Below are 19,013 nucleotides of genomic sequence, written 5' to 3'. Positions count from 1 at the left end.
AATTTCTCCAAGTATTACAGCCAGAAATGTTTACATTTGTCAGTGCATTGAAAGTATTAATCCTACTGTTCTTAATATAGATACATAGAATATAGTAATATACTGGTTTAAATAACAGGTATTTTTTTAATGCAGCTAACCTCAGTTGATAGCTCAGCTTTCCATGGATTATACAGTCTTTGAGAACACAGATCTCCGTGTAATACTTCCTAGCTTTGCCAGTGGATATAATTTTAATGAAAACGTGCCAGTACTAAAGAGTTATTAGGCACAGAGTTGAAATTGTCTTTGATTTTGTTCACCACCCAGAGACTTCAAGGATTTTTTAAAAATCCATTTTTAAAGGAAGATGTTAAATATTCTCTTTACATTAAACAGCCTCATAGACATGATTTAGGTTACTTGTTTTTAATATTATCAACACTCTCTTTTACGATTCTACTTAGTTTAGAACTGATAGCAGACTTCAAGGAAAGGCACTTAAGATGTGAGCATGTGCATTATCAATTTCAAAATTTACTAAAATTAACATACAATAACCCATCTGAAGTAACAAAGACATATAAACAATTTGACTAAATGCCCTTTTCACTGATGCAATAAATCAGTAAAAAATTTTAGCCCAATGATATTTTTTTTTTTTGCAACAGGAATTTTTTTCTGTTTCTATAAATATATACATAGATGCACATGCCCATATTCTAAGACTAGTTATCTACACAATTTCACTTTCAGATCTTGATTCAAAGGGAAGACATTTTCCCCTTTGAACTTCACAGGACTTTTATTTGGGTGTAGAAAAATACTCACATTGGTTTAACGCTCTTGGAATGCTTTTCATGAATGTAGGCACCAGCGAGGCCTCCTGCTCCAGAATTTAAATACTGCAAAGAATAAATCAACATGTACATGTCGTGCTCATTATCTGTAAAATATCACCTTTCTTCCCTCACCCAGCTCTACAAAACAGACCAATTTTAACATTTCTAGAGGTTTCTAACTGGAGATCTTAGCGTTTGTCACAAAGTGCTGATGTAGATAAAAGCAGATATATTTTTTCAGGTTAGATTTTAAAATATCTTTCTTGGCTTAGGTACAATAATTGAAGTCTAACAGGCTAGAAAATTGAAGTACAGCTGAAACAATTCCATTTCATAATACATATAGCAAAGTCATCAAACAATCCCTCTGTCTATATCTGTCGATTCTTAATCTCAACAGAAGTCAAAGGAATTAAAGATACCTTGTTCTGTGATCAAAATTATTTAAGTTTGGGTAAGAATAGTATCTTATCTAGGGACCACTTCATAAAACCCTGTAGCTGTGACACCTTCTCAGTGTGGGAAATAAGAGAAGAGCCTCTGATCCTGTGACCACAGGGTAGGATGTGCTTCAGAGCAGATATTTAACCACCACCAGCATCCACCTCACATTCACAAGACCTTGTAGGTCATTGCCACTGTTAGTTTTTGGAACCTCTCATAACAAAGCCACCACTAAAATCAGTGTCCATCTCCTCACTGTGGCTGGTTCAAAGGTTCAGCCAAGTCTTGATCAACAGTTCAGGTGCAGTTCTTATTCATCTGACCTGTTTGCTGACCCATGATATAAGTGACATTATGGAAAATAGTCTCCAACAATTAATCTATTTTACCTTGTAGGAGCACCAGCAGGCAAAATCTACTCCCCAGTCATGCAAATGAAGCTCTACATTCCCAACACTGTGAGCCAGGTCAAATCCAACAAGGCATCCCTGCAGGAAAGAGATGATTATTATACTACTTGCTAAGATAATCATCACCATGAAGTTATTTTGAAAAAAACCCTGTAGAGCTTTACTTACTCTCTCCATAGGCATGATATCTAGTGACTATTTGTAAAAAGTCAGGTAGGGATAGGACAAGTAGAAATGGACTTAAACTAAAAAAAGAGAGATTTAGATTAGAGATTAGAAATTCTTGGCTGTGAGGGTGGTGAGGCCCTGGCACAGGTTGCCCAGAGAAGTTGTGGCTGCCCCATCCCTGGAAGTGTCTAAGGACAGGTTGGACAGAGCTTGGAGCAATCTGGTGTAGTGGAAGGTGTCCCTGCCCATGGCAGACAGGTTGGAAATAGATGATCTTCAAGGTCCCTTCAAACCCAAACCCTTCTATGATGAATCTATCAAGACCCATCTGCTTTGAGTTATTACTAGATATGGTTTAGATTCCTAAGATGTTGATCATGCAATAAAGTGGAATCATTTGAAATAAGTACTCAGAACAAATGCATAAATACAACCTGTTTTATGGCACAACATGCAGAAACAAAGTAGTAAAGTACATAATGATGCCAGTTACTCATGAACAATTACATTCCACCATATACTTTTACTGAAAGTCTCACTGATATTTAAACTAGAAGTATTTTGCTCTTTGGGAATCCAATTTGCACAGGGAAAGAAAGGGAAAAAAGGAATCTAAGGACCAGAGACGCCTAGACCAAAAAAGCAGGTTTTACACACGAAATAACCACTGGATGGCAGCATTTTTAAACTAAAAAGTTCTTCCAAGGTTTGTTATTTGTTTAAGTGCAGAGAAATAAAACTGCTTTTTTTGTTCCTGGACTAGGAATTAAATGCTATTTTGCATTTTGCTTTTAAAACACAAACAGCTTGCTTGCAAGCAGCGGGGTAGGAATAGGAGTGAGAGTACAGGCTTCAGAAAAATCAGCATCCAATAATAAAACAAAAGGGTTTTTTTTTAAGAATCTCCTGCTGTTTCTTGCATGGAGAGAGCCTTAGCTAAATTATTTAAACACTACTTTGGTATATTTAATCTTCTGTATAAACTAGATAACAATTTGAATGAAGCAGCATTTTAAAAAGGTGTGACACATTAATTCTAATGGAGGCTTTGGTGGAGTTATCAGCTTAAGAAGTTGCTGCAAAGCAATGGGAAGAAAACTCACTGCCATAGCACTTGCATGATTGAAACATAGGAATAAGAGTCCCAATAAATAACTTTGGTGGCTTGACTTCATAGGGACACGCAGAACTGAGTTAAAACAGATCAACTGAAACGGTGAAGCTAAGGTAGAGAGGCTGAAGCACATTGAATTCCCATAGGAATGCTCTCATTCAGGGATAAAATGGCGTCAGAGAAATAAGCTACAGCAAACTAAAGCCAATTGCCAGTGAAGGAGAAGGTTTTCACAAGGTTTTAAGGCATTAACTTCAGAACTTCAGCTGACTGGATTTAGACCTTTACAGGTGTCCCTTTGTACATACATCCCACACAAACTTTTGGAAGCAATTCTACGACAGATTCATTGGTGGAAACCAGGAATAACACAATCGGATGAGAGCCTTTCAGAATGTGTGTGCCTGGCAGTACAATAACAAAATCAAACCAGACAAAACAATGGAAGTTGCTCACAAAGAAAAAACCTATAAGAAATTTGATCCTATAAGTCATGTGCCAAAATCAGTTGTCTTTTCCCTGTCAGTAAGTCATAAACGGGAGGTAAGACAAGATGCTTTAGGACAGTGGCAGTTTGGATGGCCTTGCAGTCATGGTAGTATAAAGATGCTCCACAGTCATATCTATACCTGTAACCTTGATATGTTCAAAATGTCTTGGCCACTGACACTGACTGGAATAGATCAGCTTGAACCCATACCATGGGCTCGTAGCCCTCAAACAGGAGGCCCACAGCCATACCACCCATGGGTCATCCTCCTGAACTCCTCTAACTGCTTCCCAGTGCTTTGAAATTAGCTGGCAAATCCTATTGGGCACTTTCTAACTCAGTATTGAGGCACAGTCTGAAAATCTGGGTTCGGAGCTGGCAGGTTTCCTGCATAGTCTCAGAAACACCCACTCGCACCAGTTTGTTCGAGTCGTCGTCTGCAAGATGGGTTGTGCTGGTTTGTTTTTCCCAGGGAGGTGTCTGGCACTTGAGTCACACAAACAGCAAATGTTTAGCCACACAAGTCGCAGGGAAAAAGTAAAACAAACTGAAACAGCTCTCCCTGCACAAGCCACGCAGAACCAGGACTGCGTGGGAACAGCGCTTCCCCAGACTGGGGGAAAAACAGAGCTCTCCATCTGCTCCGGGCGAGGGAGAGGAGGTGTGCTCTCCCCTGCCTCTTCTGCTCCGTTCCAACATCTAAAAGTCATTTCTGCAAAGTGTCTGGGTAGCTGCTGATAACCAGCAGGTAACAACTCAGCATGGACAATGACATTTGGAGAGAGGGAGAGAAATGACAGCTTCACACCGGCAAAGCTGGGACATTTAGAAAGAGAGACGGGAAAAGAAATGAAGATGAAGGATCTTAAAGCTCTTCCTACTGGGAACTCAAGAGATTAAAATATTTTACATAACAGTACAGAGTCAGTGGAAAGTACAATATAACTTATGAAATGAAAATTGTATTTGAAAGGTAGAGTCTCCTAAAAGTCAGCCATTTCTTAACTTGCAGAAGAAGAAAACGACTCAGCCCCCTCCATCCTCTAAAGCAAGCTCAAAAGTATGAAACAAGGAAAACTGTTACATCCTCCTCAGCCTGTTGATGAGTCTCTTGCACAATATGTAGTAATTTTGATTTATCTGAGAGACCTTAGATGGAAAAATAGCCTGAGGTAATTTTTCAAGCTTAATTTAGTTCATTTAATATTTAATGACTTAATGAAGCTGTCTATGTGCAGAGCTTTCACTCTGGGAGGAATCTTAATGTACGTAGAGAACTTAGGAAATTGGTTTAAAAAATGTAAAAGGAAATCAGTAACTTAATTCATAAATGATTGACCTCAAGAATCCTAGGACATTTTCCAGACCTCCAGAGCTCGCAGCTCAAATCTCTCTCCAAGACCTGATAGGGCACAACACTGCGGGATTTTATTTCAGTTGTACATTAAAAGAATTATTAAGACCATCTGTGTAGGACTTTTCTCTCTAATATACTGTCTGACAAGTGATTTTTTTCCCTCTCTTTTTCTTGAATGACATTTTCACCTTGTATTTTTGCCTTCTGAGTCGTTTGCTTGTCAGCGCTCCCCAACCTATTTTCTGTTCAGGAGCACAGGGTCATTCACCACCCTTCACCACTGGGAAGGAGAACCTTGCATTTTTGCTCTAAACATGGCTTTTCAGTCTTATCTTCTTTCAAAATATATTTTAAAAGGACTTCCAGTCTTTCTGTGCAAATATGTATAAGACAATACTGTTTTCATCGGATCCAGAAGCTCTCGAAGGACATATAGTCTTTAAGTCCAATTAAACTTATAGATACATAGATGCTAATTACTCTGCTTTAGAAGCTGATTTCATTCTCCTCTAATCCAACAGCAGCTCCAAACATCAGCTCTGACCTGGGGAAAGGGGAGAGGAGACAATTGTTTTTGAAGATCCCCCATTTGGGGCTTTTTGATAACCAGAAGTTCTGAGATTAAGAGAAGCAGCAGGATGTAGGAATAGCTCTTACCAATATTAAGAGAGAAACTCTTCATGAATTGCTGATTCTGTGGCTATTCAAGTAAATATTTACAATATGCAGACGTTTAAGTGTGGTATAAGAGTCTGTTACATAGTGGATTTGTATAAACATATAAACAATTACTTAACCCCAGGGCAGAATCCATAAGGACAATGAGCTGAGTGTATCTGACAGGAGGGAATTAAAAACAGGGCTGGCTCACGTTTTCCAAGCCTTAAGGGTACTCAAACAGTTCTTCAGGTTGAATTAGTTTTGCTTTTTCAATATACTAACGACATTTTAAGCCGTGTATCTACCTGGATATCCCAGTCCTACACACTCAAACCACAAAGAGACTGGTAATTAAATGTGTTAGGGTCCCCCCACTTTTGAAAAATCTTGGAGGAAGAGATTCAGGTCTACTTATAGCACCCCTAACGGCATGCAGGTGGAAACAGGCCTTTGACATTTACCTGTGCCTGCTGGAATGATGAACAGCTGTCAGAAATTGTTCTCCTCTTCAGTAACATGATGCAGTCTCTGTATAAAGTGTGCAGTGGTTTTGTGTGTATCCGTGTGGAAGCACATACCCCTGAGTTAATATTTTTATTTGCACTGCCTTATAGAAATTTTAATCTCTCTCCACGAATGCCTGGTTATCTCCTCAGATATCATAAAAATCAAATCCATTTTTACTCTATGTAATAAACTATAAGTGACCACTCTTCCCCAGGACACAGGTTCTCAACCCCTTCAGGGTAGTTTATAGCTTTCAGTGAAACCACATCACTTCCACTCATCCAAGCCCACATCCCACAGTCCAGAGAGCATTTTTAGGGAGGTGGTGAAATGATAGGCTATTCCCAGGTCGTTCATGTTTATAGAAGAGAAGAAAGATTTCTCTCTGTCAGACACCTTTCAGACACATCACGGAGCAGATTTCAGGGAAGCAGCACTGAAGGCACGTAGGTGTTGGTGGTTGAATGAAAGCTTTTCTGCCACCAGGAGTGTGAGAGAGTAGAGCAGTGGGTGGCATCATCCTGTTAATAACCTGTCTTCCCTTTCTGACATGTCAGCATAGTTTTATGATTATTTGTGGTCAGCAAAGTGCTGGAAGACCCTCCAAGAAAGCACTATAACAGTGTTGCTTTTAGAGCTAATACACAACACCATTTCCCCCTGCAGCTGACTCCCTCCATTTCTTTTTTCCCTTGGTTTTCTACATCCACTTCAGAAGTTGGTTTTGTTTTGTACTGTTTTTAGCACCAATTTTGTTGCCAGGTGCTGCTCTGTGAGAACATTCCCTTTTTATATCCCATGGGCCATGCACTAGCTCTCACACCTGCTCTGCTCTCCCAGGGGGGACCTTACCATCACTTTCCAGCAGCATAACTTATGCCCCGACCTCCAGAAAAATTTCCACTGCCAAACCTACAGCAGCAGAAGATGTATAGCCTGTTGTGAGCCAGGAACCTCTCCAGAGAGTTAAACCATCAAATATAAAGGGTTAGCTGGTTTGCCAAAAATCCAGGGATACTGAATAAGTTTACCCTTGAGTGATTTAATCTTGTGTGAGATAAGGAGCATTCAGCAAAAGGCTGCCACTATGGAAAGTCTGGTCACCTCCTGTTGATAACGTGACTTAATTAAAAACTATTTTTTCCTGGATTCCTAAGGCAATTGAGATGGTTAAAGAGTTTTACAGCTATGTCCACAGAGCCTACAAGCTCCAAAGGCTGAATCCTCACTAAAAAACAGTCATCTTGTGATGTTGATGTGCTCCACATTGTGCCTGTCTCCTGAAAACTCATCAGCCTAGTCTGAGCAGTACTGGTTCCATGGGGAACTCACCTCCCTACCCACTGGGGGCAGAAACTGCCATAACATGGCAGCGGAAAAGGAGGAAAATCATGAAAGTCTGCCAAATAAAGCAGAAATCTAACACAAACTAACTTTTATAGAGAGATTACAGCTGTGGTTACCTCCTCCTCCTTCTGCACTGAAACTGTTGATACTCCATCCTTCAAGAAAAGCCAGGTATAAGTTAATAGTCATGAATTATCTTTCCATATAGGTTAAGACTCACCTGCAAGATTGCTCTAACTGCTGTTTCTTCTTGCAGCACACAGCCTCCAAAGGATAAAGGCACACAATGCTTTTACATTTTACCAGTCACACAAAATTCCACGTTTTGTTACCAAAAATTAGTAGAAATTAAAAATATATCACACAGAAAACTGATCTAAAAGTGGTGTTAAGAGGATGAATCTGGAGCAGTCCTACCTTTTTTTGGCCAGCCTTTGTTATTCTAGGGATGTCAAACAACTGTCCTGTGTAGTACTGAACCCCACTGAACATAATGACAGCAATAGAGTCCCCTTCCTTCTCAATTACAGCAAGGATATCTTCAGTCCTCAAGGTCTCCTCCCCCTAAAACAAAGTTAAAGCACACATTTTACATCAACTCTGGCAGTAATGAAACTGTCAGTCCTTATTTCATAATCTATATTTTACCATGAGCCACGCTGCTTCCATAAGGAGATCAAAAGCAAATCCTTAGCATGGTAATGATGTACAAAGGTAGTGCTATGAAGTAGCCTATGAGCAAGTAACCTCAAAAAAAACCATTAGCAAATGAGTCTTGAAGGTACCAGTTATAAAAAGTCTATTCAATTCATGCTCTAACATGCTTTATACTTTCTAATATTTCTGACAGTTTTAATTTACAACAAAAAATTCCTGGTGCAAACAGAATATCTAATGATTTTTAAGTGGTATTTGAAATTTGTGACACCCACAAGTCTTGAAAGTTGTCTATCACTTTCACTATGCACTTTTTTAATAAACTTGGCATCCCACAGGAAGCTATTATAAACCTGCCATATTTATGTTTCGAAAACAATGTCTCACATCATCGAAAGCACAAAAATCCCCAAACCTATGGTCATTAAATACAGAAAAATTTCAACCAAAAGGAAAAAAAAAACCACCTCATTTTTGATTCTTTATAGGAAAATTACTGCCCCATCCTCCTCCTGTCTTCCTAGCAAGGGATCTTGTAAAACATACCACCACCTAGGGATCAATTAGGCAGTGAAAACCTAGAATTAAATTAGACTGGTTACTGAAAAGAGCTTGGGCAAGATGGTTGAATTGCAAGGGACTGTTATTATCTCAACAATCTCTGCAAATCTATCAAGCATTCAGGAGTGGGCTCTTTACTCACAAGATGACTCAGATCTCAGAAGCAAAAGGTCACCCTCGGTTTATAGTTAGGTGACAAAGTTCTTAATGCTGCAGAAGTGAAGCGAGGCAGCCTTTCAAATTAATCTGAATTGCATATTACTCAGAGCAGACCTTTCTCTCAGTCTGTGCTGATACAGACAGTGTTGCTCGTGTTATGGCAATCTCTTACCTTAGGACGTTCAGAGGACAATGGACTTTCTCAATGAGTTACTATATTTTGCAGGTGACTCACTGTGCTGTTGGTTTTTGCAAACAGGAAAAATAGGGAAAATAACCTTTTTGTTGTTGTTGTTCCAGGAAAATTAACTATTGAATCAGCAATTATAAAATGGGGGTTAATGTCAAAAAATATACCCTGAAACAGACCACACGATTCATAAATTTTCCCTAAAGAGTTTTAATACAAATTATAACTTCTGCAGGCAGACACTAAAATATTTGAGAATATATGCCCTACTTTCACATGAAATATGTTTCTACCCTTAGTGACAGCAAGTAGAACTGACATATTCCTCACCAACCTGCCGTGGCTGCAGCAGGATCATGCTTTTCTCCACATCCAGCCCGTGCAGTCGAAGCTGGGACTCAACAGCATACTGGAAGAGAATTCCACACAGACAACATTAACACAAATACATGATATACAACTAAAAGGAAAAAAAAAAAAGGACAAACACATCAGAACTTCAAACAGGAATTCAGATGCCTTGCCTTTCACTGAAAGTAATGCTTTGAAAGCATAATCCAACTTCACTGAAAAGTTTCCGGATTTCCTTTGGATTAAAAAAGACACAAATTTAATTCATATAAGACTGCAAGAACTTTTGAGTGAGAAGTCAAAGCCTAAATCCTACAGGATAAGTTCATGGAGCAGAATGAGGGTGGAGTGGGGCCCTGAGTAGCCTGATCTAGTGGGTGTCATCCCTGCCCACGTTTGGAGGGTTGGAACGAGGTGATCTTTAAGGTCTCTTCCAACCTAAACCAACTGTGGTTCTATAATGTGATGGAGGATGTGCTTTACCTTTTTCTTCGCCAGAAAGCCAATCTTTCATGGATAACAGCAAAGGAGAAGACTGAGTATCACTTCTGTAGAGCCCTGGGTACCCACTTTTCTTGGTCACACACACTCAATCCCAGGCTGTCACAATGCCCTGCTGCCTACACAAATGAGGTTTGGCCAGCACATACATATGGTCCTGTGCTATTCTAACCTCTTCTATTTGCTGCACAGCTGGCAGGAAATAAGAGCTTTAAACTCTCATAATATTTTGAAAATCCTATCTGCCAATTTTATCAATAACGATTCTGGGGATCAAATAACAATCATCAAATAACGGTATGAAGTAGTTTAAAATTTCACAACAGGAGCTGAAGCAGTGGCAGTTGCAGAGATTATTACTGAACTGCTGTAGAAATTTAGGAAGATGGAGTCCAAGTACACAAGTGTGCCTGGAACAAATGTGGGATTAATATAAACATTACTTAGAATAGAAGCAATTTGAGGTTTATATATCTGTGCCACCATGTTTGCTACAAATAAACCCATTAGTAGCTCGAGCCACTTTTATCACACCTTAGAGATCAAATTCGTTATCAATTTCCACGAGTTGATGGCGTTGATGATAAAGTAGCAGTGGGCCACAAACCCAAAGATTAATTTGCTGCAAGCTCTCATGCACGGGCTATTGTCTCCTACTTTATAGCAGACAAATGATGTTTGAACTAGTAATCTAAAGTGCTAAGAACAAACATTTCCATCTCTGTCTGGGGATATATAAGTGTTAATGTTGTGAGTTTGTATTGATTTGGTTTCATAAAGTAAAACAGCAACAAGAATTAATAAAACATTTACAACTTTAGTTGATTTAGGCCAGTAGTTTGCTCAATGTCTTTAAAAAGACTAATAAATCAATGCACCCATTCAATCTTTTCCTCTTGTAGCACTTTTTATTTGAACAGAAGGAATAAAGCTACGATCTGTAAAATATGCTGAGCTCAAAGGCTTCTGACAGATTTTTTTATTGTAATGTTACTTGGACAAGATGAGCTAATAAATATTCAAATCATACTACTGATATTCTTTGGAAAAATATGATTAATAATACAAATATGGTGAATTATTAATTTCTTACATGGTCAGAGGGAAAAGCTCTTGCTTCTAGAAGAATTTTATAGCGTCTTGGAGTAGGCTTAAAGAAAGATAGCTGTTAAGGAAGAAAAAAATTATGTTGAAATGTATCTAAGCAGAGATAAGAGAGATGCTCTCAGCATATGACTTAATAAAGACTGCTTTACTTTCATGTAGACTTACAGAGAATCCCCCAGAAATTACAAATATTTCTTTGTCCATATAACATTTATCAAAGTAGGAAAGTGTTATAATACTGTATTTCATGTATCCATAACAAAGGCCACAAAAATCCAGCAGTGAAAACTTGCACTTAACAGGAATCAACAGTAAAGCTTTGACTACAGTCAGGGAAGCTGGGATTTTATCCAGCTCCATCCAGGAAGCAAAAGCAGCAGCCGATAGCAAACAGTGAAAAAGAACTGGATTTTCATTCCTGCACTAAAATATTAATCACTGAATCATCCCTCACTCTGAAACAACTCTGACCAAAGGACTAAGCCTTCTGCAAAGACCTTTGCCTTCTCCAAAGCACCTTCAGGATGGTCTTTCCTTCTTAGTTCCTCATGTGAAGGCACGCTGGGCTGGCCACCATGCCAAGAGGACTAGTAGGAGACTCACAAGTCCTCCAGCTCAAGTCTGGGTTACACAAAGCTCTGCATGGACTGTGTATTCAAGAAATTTGGGACAGGTCTGACTTTGGTGCACCTGATTCAGGGCAGAGTAGCCAAGTGAGTTGGTTTGTACTTACCCCCACCCTGCCATCTTAACAAAGGTCAGAGACATTTCACAGAGGAGCAGATTCAAGGGATAAACCTTTTTGTGTGAATCACTCAAAACAAAGCTTCACATCTACACTCAGTTGAACCAAATCTTTGTAAATACTAGAGAACCAGAGACAGAGGCACCTGAGCATAAATAAGACACACTTATGGCCACTATGTAATACAAATCAAAATACTCTACCAAAATTTAGGTATATATAAAACAGTTTCACTCTACTATCTTTTGTTTAAAAGTTTGACTGAAATTACAGCTTTGTCTTGCTCACAGTTGAGCTCTTGTTTCCTGAACTTCGAAATTTGGTGTGAAATTGAAATCTGAAAAATTACTTGTAAATGTTCCTTAAATAATAAGGTCTCATTTGGTGACTGACATACAACATACGTGAGAGCAGCTCAAACTTCCCATCCAAAGTCCTTGAAAATATTTTTCTGTCCAGCTTTTCTGCTTAGTATTGAGTGAGGCCAGGTCTTGCACATACATTATTCAAGATACAACTCCCAAGGCTTAAAAGAAGTTAGTCTGTCACCCAGGTCTGTCTCTGTGAGGTCTTCAGAAAGCACTTTGCTTACATACACAAAGAAAGGAGAAAAATACTTGTCAACACAATATCAAATATACATCATAAAGACATACCATCAGGAGGTGCAAGTTAACAGTCAGCCCATTCATTAAGGCTACTTCGTGTCTTTGGGCCCCTGAAATAATAAGAAGATAAAATATAAAAAATACTGCTTGGAGGTTTTCTTGAAAATTTCAGAAAAATCTAGTACAGGTGGTGAGAAAGCAAAAGTATGTGTTCAGTCGAAGTCTCTAAAAGACTAGAAAGGAAATGAATGTTTGAGGTGTCATCAGAGTGAAGTAAAAATATTTCTTGTCTGACTCACTACACTACACTGGCAGGAAAATATTTATTTTTTCAGGTCAGCCACAGAAAACAACAAACAATGAAGTATTTCCACTTCCCAGCAAAGCACTGGTGGATTTATTATCATGAATACCTCAGACAAATCAGGTCAGAAGTCTGTACGTAAAGCAAGACTTGAAGGCTTATTTTTGTCAGAAGTTCATACGTAACACAAGTCAGAAAACATAGAGATAATCACCTATGGTAAGTGGTTACTGTAATGTCAAGCTAAATCTCATTCCCAATAAAAAAAAAACAAGCAAAATTGACCCATTGAATATAACAGACCATTATTAATGCAACGGCATCACTACAAGCCATATCTACATCACTCCCAGGAGACTAATAACAGCTAGAACTAATGGAGTAACAACTAATTGTTATTACAAAGTATTTAGTAAAAAATTCTCCAGTGCTTATCAAGCCCTGGTGAAAAACTTCAGGCGAATCAAGAGACTGTGTGTTGGTCAAGGAGCCACTGAGATATGGAGAAAATTAATTCCTGTTTCTTTCTGGTTCACCTGACATCTGTTGTTGAAAAGAAGTAATTCACTCTTGAGACAAATCCATGTTTCGAGTTTTCTTCAGCTGGGACATAGGCTCATGCACCTTGCCCTAAACATCACCCAGATGTGGAGTTCACCAGAGGTGGGGAGAGGTTGTGGACAGAGAGGGATGAGGACAAGTGTAAGCAGGCAGGGAGGACAGGAGCCACACTGGAGATCAACGAAGGGGACATAAAACACGATATTGGGGTAAAAAGGGTAAGGGGAGTTCCACAAAAAATGGAGAGGTGAGTCCTGGGTTTCTCCTGTCCCTGCTTTTGAGAGTGCACAAGGTCCCAAATAACAGAGGGAAAAGGCAGTAGAAACAGAAGGACACTCTCACCGTATCCCACAGAGTTTAGATTCACACTTTGCCAATGTAGCAAAAAGGCATAACCATGGGTTGACCTTGATACAAGCAAATACAAAGAACACGGAAATCTATGGTTAAGAAGTGTTAATAAATCCTTCCCAAGCAGGCCTCAGCTTCTGCCAGCACAGGAGCAGCTAAGAACCATCCTCATTGAGGTGTTCAAGGGCCTTTCTATGTGCTGCTGAAATCTCCAAGTTTTGGACAGAAAGCTTTGGCAATAGTTGTCAGGGACTCTGGAGGACCTGTCCAGGGATGAGCCATGAGGAAAAAGAGATGTTGTGAATAAGTTCCCTCCCTCAGACACCACAAAGAAATATATATTTCTTGTGTAAAGAAATATATAAAGAACATAGGCAAAAATAAGATCTTTTCCTCACTTAAACTCCTCTCATTTGCTTTCTTTTCTTCCCTCTGATAGCATTGCATCTGCAGGATCCATGCTACTGGAAGAGGTCACCTTGTGGCTGTTCTCTTGCAGATATAGAAGACAGCTAGACAGAGTGATTGCAGCTCAAAACAGTATTATTTGCAGTCTTAATATTGCTATGGAACTCTTGAGGCTGAAAAAAGGGACAGCATCAGGAAATGGTATTGTTCTTATTTCTCCCTCTGCTCCTTCCATGAAATCTGTGGCTTTCCCAGCAAATTCTGCACAAGCAATCCTCTGCCTGCTGTACTGTTTCCCTATAGAACAAATGGTTAATGTGTAGATCCCTTTTAGCTGCATGCTACCATCCCAAATTAAATATGACACTACATTTGTCATGTAAGTCTTGGTCTTCCGTAAATTATATATTTATTAAAAGCTTTCCATTATTGAATTTCATGCCCACAAAACAAACCTCATCCGTGTCATTGGAAAACTGTTATCCTTTATAACCTGCACTGTGTTTCAGAAAACAACCTTCCTATGATCCAATTAACCTATTAGAATATTCAAAGACCCGGCACACGGGAGACAAAATTATGTTTGCTTTCCTTATTTCCTAACTTTATACCATATCTCCAAGACAGGCTAAAACCTGTACGTTCTGCGTGATAAATCTCCTCTTTAATAAAAGGAAGCAGCATTTGCAAAGTGCAGCTTCAGAGACAATTATGATTGTGTTAGGCAGACACTGCCATCCTTCTCCTCTCTGACTGCTGTGGAAGGCTGATCCTCAATGGAGTAAGTAGAAAGCATTTTGTAAAATGATTGGAAAAAGGCTAAGGGCCCCAATTTAGAAAACATTTTGGTTATTTCGAATAATTCTTATCACTCAAAGTCACTGCAAATCTGCTCAGCATTCAGTCTTCCCTCAACAGAGACCTGCCCGAGCACATCTTGCAGCAGCAGCCATACAGTTAATCTTGTTCCATCAGAAGGTGATCCTGCCAAGGTTGTAATGTTTTAATAAAGTCTAGTAGGAGAAGCAGAGATTGCCTTCACTGCGTTGTGCCACTCGGTGTGAGCACAGAAAAAGAGCTTTGGCCTCCATTGACCTTGACTCTTCATTTCACAATGTATTTACTACTGTAACTTTCATTGAACAAGAAAATGTGACTGCATTTAATAAGCAAGGTGTTCGAGCACTATAAACCATTAAACAGGCAAAGGTGTTTTACAGTCTTTGGTCCATTCCTGAATAAATCTCACCAAATGGTTTTACTTCTTACTGCTGCTTAGAGTGAGAAATGACAATTCTTCCCCCTTCTCCATAATATATTCAATACTGAGTAAAAAACACCGTAAAATTCTATTATTATTCTTAAATAAAATTCACTACAAAAGGAAATTCAGAGTTCATTCAACTCATACATAATCAAGATTACACCTTGTAGGAAAACAGCACTTAAACATAAATTGGGGGATTGGAACTAGATGATTTTTAAGATCCCCTCCAACCCAAACTGTTCTGTGATTCTACAAAATACCACATTGGAAAAGAGCATTTTACCTTAACATTTTTTCCTACATTTATTGTCTCAGCCACATCACTATTACCTACAATTTTATATATCAGAATTTATTACAATGCATCCATTATTAGGGAATTATTAATTCATTTGCATTCCAAGAATCACTCACCTAAATCTTTAAAAAAGCTATGAGGATATTATCTAAATAAAACCCTGAACATAAATTTGAGGGCCAGATTTAAGCCCAAAACATATTTTATCGTTCAATTAAACAGAGTCCCAAAAAACCTGGAGAACAAAATCTAAGCTGATAATGTTAACATTCCACGTACTTCTGAGGAAAACAACAAAACAACAAAACACATCCCAGGAAAGAAATTTAAAAACAAAAACTAGGTTAGTGGTAGTGTGACCTCAGTAAAAATTTTTATAGAATATTTTTAAATATTTGTTTACAATGAAGAAAATTGTAACAAGTTCAGTGTGGTTTGGTCACTGTGAAATAAAACATCAATGTCATATGGAGCTTGGAAAAGAAAAGGAAAATAAGGAGATGGACAAACAATTAGATGAAATTTAAGTAAAGCTCTCATTTTCCTCTCCTTAGACCTAGAATGCATCTTTTAGTTAAACAAATATTAAAATAGAAACGCAGCTGGCAGCCTCTGCAAGACAGATGGTTGAGGGAAAAAGGGTCTCAGCCTGACTCCCTGCTTTCTGCAGTGACTCTTAACCTACAGCTGAGGCCAAATGGACCCTGGCACCAGCAGTGGCAGGAGGTTGGGGCTCAGCCTGCCCCAACACCCTGCAGGGACCACACAGGGGTCCAAGTTTTGCAAACAAAGCAGTGGAAAACGTTCACAGAAGGTGATACAGAGAAAGACGATAATTCAGGTGTCTCCAGCTGCCCTTTGGGGGATCTTATCTGTCTCTCCCATGATTGTCTGAAGAGCATCAATGGTCTTACCTTGTTGCTTTACTAATTTAGGTGCATGGAAGTATGTAGTGTGACTACTCTCCCACTTTCACAGGACATAAGAGAAATTCTCCACCGTCCAGCTTCAGAAATTCAAGGTTTCCAATTGCAAAATCCAAGTCACATTTCCCCACCTGCCCACAACTTCCCAGTTACACTGTACCAGAACAAGAATATCCAGGGGCCAAGAGGAATGGGTCATACTAGAGAAATCCCTACATTTCAATGCACTCCACCCCTTTATATCCTCGCATATTTCTGTTCTATGATACTTAATGGATGAAGGTGCAGAGCTTGTCCTTGAATGTAATGAAAGCAAGAAAAGTAATTTCTTAACCTCCTGAGCAATACCAGGTACAACAGTAGCAACCTACAAAATCAGAACCCCAATCTGCATTTTGGGTTTTTTTATTTCATTCTACAAAAGGGATTTTTCTGCATAGTCCAGTGATGCCCAGTGTAAACACACTCATATTTAGGTTATCTTAGTGCTTACATCATGGATAGACCAACTACAACAATAATTTATTGCATTTGTTCTGCTCCAGTAATAATACCCAGTATTTTAGCTATTTGGAAACTTCATAAAGAATTCAAGAAGTGATTTTATTTATTAATATATAAATAAACTTGTCACTAAACATTCTTTAATGTCTCTGTTTGCAATTGTTCCGACCCCATTTGCTTTTCTTGAAGGAGAAAAACCATAATTTTCTCATTGAACACTTGTCTACAAGGAGAAATCACGATACAATATCCAGCACAGAGTAGGTCAACTTAATTGTAATATTTTTCCTCAGTGATGGCACAAATGAATGCCTGATAATTCAGTTCTGACAGTCACTATTGACAGTTGCCTTCAACACCTAAACTGAAATATGGGCCAAATCTCTCCAAAATCTACTAACCTGGCCTTGACTACAGCTGTGAGAGTGGGGGAGAAAAAGACCCTGCCAAGATAATTTCTCTTTCTGCTTGTGACAGCAACAACTCTGAAGGAAATCCCAATGAAAATCATTTCAACTACACAGAGTTAGACACGATAGAGGAAATTTGCATTCAGACTCAGCCAACTGCTTTCATGGCTGGCAAATTCACCAGGAGAAGTCTCCAGAGCTCCTTCTCAACCTCTCAATAACCAGAAGCACTCACTGCCAAGGTCCTCCAGCACTGCAGGCCCATCCAGGGGTACAGCAGGGTAATGGAAACTCATCAATACAAGTCCTGCCTCAATTATCTGCTTCATTGACATAAGCAGCTCTCAAATATGAGGCTGGACTTAGTGGTAGGAAGAGGAGGAAAAGCAGAAAATGTCAGATAGAAATAATTTTTGAAAGGGGAAAGTTCATCATTTTACTTTTAGGAGAGTGACTGAGAATCTGTAATACCAAGTGCCCTTTAAAAGGGCTTCACGTGTTAGTCCAAGTGGTTTATGATGCTCCAAGAAACCCTTTGCTGCAATTAGTTTCATGATATGCATATGCTCATATATTATCACATACATTCATCTATTAAATCACTGCAGTCTTAAAAAAGTGTTAGTCCATACTCAGAAAAACTACTTTAAAACAAAAGAATTAAAGGAACTCAATTCCGGTTACGGAGTTTCGGGATTTTCAGTCCCCAAAGAAACCAATTTTTTTTTTTAATTATTATTTCTGGAGAAAGATTTTCCCCTGCAGTTCACACCTACCAACCAGCTGAGCCATCAGGTCCAGGATGCACTCGTCTGCCAAAGCCCACGGGCGCCGGCCATTGAAATGGCCATGAACACCTCTGAAAAGGAAGAGAGAAAGGATGAAAACAGGAGCTGTTCCCTTTGGATCAGTCCTGAGAAACACATCTGGTTTGGAGACCCCACATTTGGAGGAGGGAAGATGAAGAGAAAGAGACTTGCCTAAGCTGATAACTTTTCTCATGCCATAAAAGCTTGTAGCAAATGCAATTCATTTGTTGGTTTCTGACAGGTTCTCAGTTGCTTGAAAACTATTTATTTTGACCCAAAAAGTTCCTTTAAAAATTCCCCAGCATTAAAGATGGTAGCTTTTTCACAAGCCCTCTGGAAGTGGCTGCATGGGTACCAGAAGCCTCTGAAAGCAGGCACGCTGGGAAAGGGCACCTCAGTGTGGGATGGCACCTGCTAACCCAGGCTCACATCAACTGCACAGGGAGCAGAGATCACTCACAGAGTTACCCCACCTGCATTTCTAGCTGAACATTGTATGGTGCAGAGGATGATAGACTTGAATACTGCCTTGCTCCCAGACAGAAATATTTCTTGTCAGAAACAATTTCCATCCTCCTGTGTCTCCTGCCTGAGCTCACCCTCCTGCATAAACCAGCAGGTACTTCGTGTTTGTGCAGGGCAGCACCTGCCCCAGCTGAGCTGCTTGCTAATTTTTACTGCTTCTCTTCTCCCTGACAAATTGTTCTAGATCTGAGAGGGCATAAAGCTTTTGGGGTTGACAAAGTGTATTAAAAAACTGCTCTTGTCTACAGTGGATCACATGATCACCTTAAACCCAAGTGCCTCACTACTCTGGAGTGACAGATATGTACATTCAGTCCTGGATTATATGCTCTGAACTAATTTTTCCTTCAATTATGACAGAGAAGAAAACTTCTAAGGTAGCTACCATGCATATATAAATTAAAAGTTGCCAAGTTTCTTAAACATGCAGGGTGTAGAGTAGAGATTTAAATG

At 39.2% G+C, this 19,013-nt stretch overlaps 1 protein-coding gene across 8 annotated transcripts in view; it reads right to left on the bottom strand.

Annotated features, from left to right (window-relative positions):
* KYNU (kynureninase) overlaps positions 1-19,013 on the bottom strand; it is a 60,151-nt gene that overhangs the window by 22,980 nt on the left and 18,158 nt on the right. For 7 of the 8 annotated variants that reach the window (XM_051810339.1, XM_051810340.1, XM_051810334.1 and 4 more), the window contains exons 4-10: positions 18,003-18,085; positions 12,246-12,307; positions 10,831-10,902; positions 9,220-9,294; positions 7,736-7,882; positions 1,655-1,753; positions 811-884 (exon numbers count right to left, since the gene is read on the bottom strand). In XM_051810339.1, the coding sequence (XP_051666299.1) occupies positions 811-884; positions 1,655-1,753; positions 7,736-7,882; positions 9,220-9,294; positions 10,831-10,902; positions 12,246-12,307; positions 18,003-18,085 (612 nt within the window). The remainder of the gene's footprint in view (positions 1-810; positions 885-1,654; positions 1,754-7,735; positions 7,883-9,219; positions 9,295-10,830; positions 10,903-12,245; positions 12,308-18,002; positions 18,086-19,013) is intronic. The other variant, XM_051810335.1, reaches the window with a different exon arrangement.

This window comes from Manacus candei, unplaced genomic scaffold (assembly GCF_025592945.1).
Source record: "Manacus candei isolate 608988 ecotype Guabito, Panama unplaced genomic scaffold, ASM2559294v1 h1tg000077l, whole genome shotgun sequence".
NCBI lineage: Eukaryota > Metazoa > Chordata > Aves > Passeriformes > Pipridae > Manacus > Manacus candei.
The sequence above is the reverse complement of the archived record's forward strand: the minus strand, read 5'-3'. Positions and strand labels throughout refer to the sequence as shown.